Source organism: Anneissia japonica, unplaced genomic scaffold (genome assembly GCF_011630105.1).
Source record: "Anneissia japonica isolate Jap-2015-1 unplaced genomic scaffold, ASM1163010v1 scaffold287589_len272378_cov178, whole genome shotgun sequence".
Classification (NCBI taxonomy): Eukaryota; Metazoa; Echinodermata; class Crinoidea; order Comatulida; family Comatulidae; genus Anneissia; species Anneissia japonica.
In genome coordinates this window covers 168,902-170,420 of record NW_022726727.1, presented here as the reverse complement: position 1 = coordinate 170,420, position 1,519 = coordinate 168,902, and the positions used below count along the sequence as shown (strand labels likewise).

The 1,519-nt window shown below is 35.6% G+C and overlaps 1 protein-coding gene across 1 annotated transcript in view; it reads left to right on the top strand.

Annotated features, from left to right (window-relative positions):
* Positions 1 to 269: 269 nt before the first annotated feature.
* The window catches only part of LOC117113327, a 5,850-nt gene continuing 4,600 nt past the window's right edge, over positions 270 to 1,519 (top strand). The window contains exon 1 of the mRNA XM_033256632.1: positions 270 to 345. Within this exon, the coding sequence (XP_033112523.1) occupies positions 330 to 345 (16 nt within the window). The 5' untranslated portion in view covers positions 270 to 329. The remainder of the gene's footprint in view (positions 346 to 1,519) is intronic.

The window sequence follows — 1,519 nt, the reverse complement described above, 5'->3', positions numbered from 1 at the left end:
TGGATATGTATATATATGATATATATATATATAAGTTGTTTATCAACTACATGAACATCTATTTAGTTTTTTTCTTCATCAATGTAGTTGAATGCAGTCACATGGCGCAAGCAGAGGATTACCGAGGTTTAGTAATGGTCACAGAGAACAGCAGATTGTGTCAAGAATGGACAGAACAGTCTCCACATCCACATTCTATTGCTGAAGATAATGATCAGGGAATTGGTCGTCATAATTTGTGTCGGAACCCAGATGAGGCTAGATGTCCATGGTGCTACACTGTGGATCCAAATGTCAGCTGGGAATGCTGCGACATACCAGCAACCAATATGTCGTGCCCTTTAGGTATACATTATTATTTCAAAGATAAATTGTTTGTCGTAAAATGTTTTAAAAAATCTATATAAAAATACTACACATCGGAATTATAATTAATATACCTGTAGAGAGCTGTGCGCGTTCATAACATCATTTGTTCCTATGTTTGAGCACTCTCTCGATCATAATATATATATGTATATATAATGTAATATATATATATATATATATATATATATATATATAATATATTATGATTTCCCAGCTGCGACCTACATACAAGTTCCTACCAATCCTTTCACCACTATACACGAGGATCGTAATGTCGAGTTAAAACTAAATCGACATCTCCACAGAGTATGAACTCGTGAATAGACTCGATAAGAAGAGGTGAAAGGTTGCAGGTTCGAATGCCGCCAGAAACACTTTTTTTCATACAACTAAAATAAAGGAACTTTTTGTACAAGCTTTATTGAGATCATTTCAGTCAAAGTTGTGTTAAAGTACCTGGGGGTTAGATCTTCGCCTGTATCCAATGTCTCGGTGGTCTAATGGATATGATACTCGCCTTGATAACAAGAGGTCAAGAAAGGAGCGTTCAAGTGGTGGCCCTGTTCCTACCAATCCTTTCCCCACTATACACGAGGATCGTAATATCGAGTTAAAACTAAATCGAAATCTCCACAGAGTATGAACTCGTGAATAGACTCGATAAGAAGTAGTGAGAGGTTGCAGGTTCGAATGCCGCCAGAAACACCTTTTTTATACAACTGAAATAAAGAAACTTTTTGTTGATAGGCTTTGCTTGATACGATTGTTACAAGTTTCTATTTGGGCACTGTTTAAAAAAAATTATGCATTTGTTTACATATATAGGACTAATATTCATTCATTCATTCACTTTTACGTCAAACATTGTCCATATAAAATAAAAAAATAAATGCAAGTAAAGTACATGAAATATTAAGTACAGAATAGCGGAGTACATTTGTACAAATAGTGAAAACGTGTACAGTATGACTAGCAACCATGCTCTTGTGAAAGCTCAGAACAGACAATCGTATGAATTCAGTGAACGATGGTATAATTGTTTACGAACATACCGTAGCACTACAGTGACGAGGTAGTCTAAGTAACATCCTAAAGGAATTATTCCAGTAGCACACACACACACACACCTACACACACACACACACACACA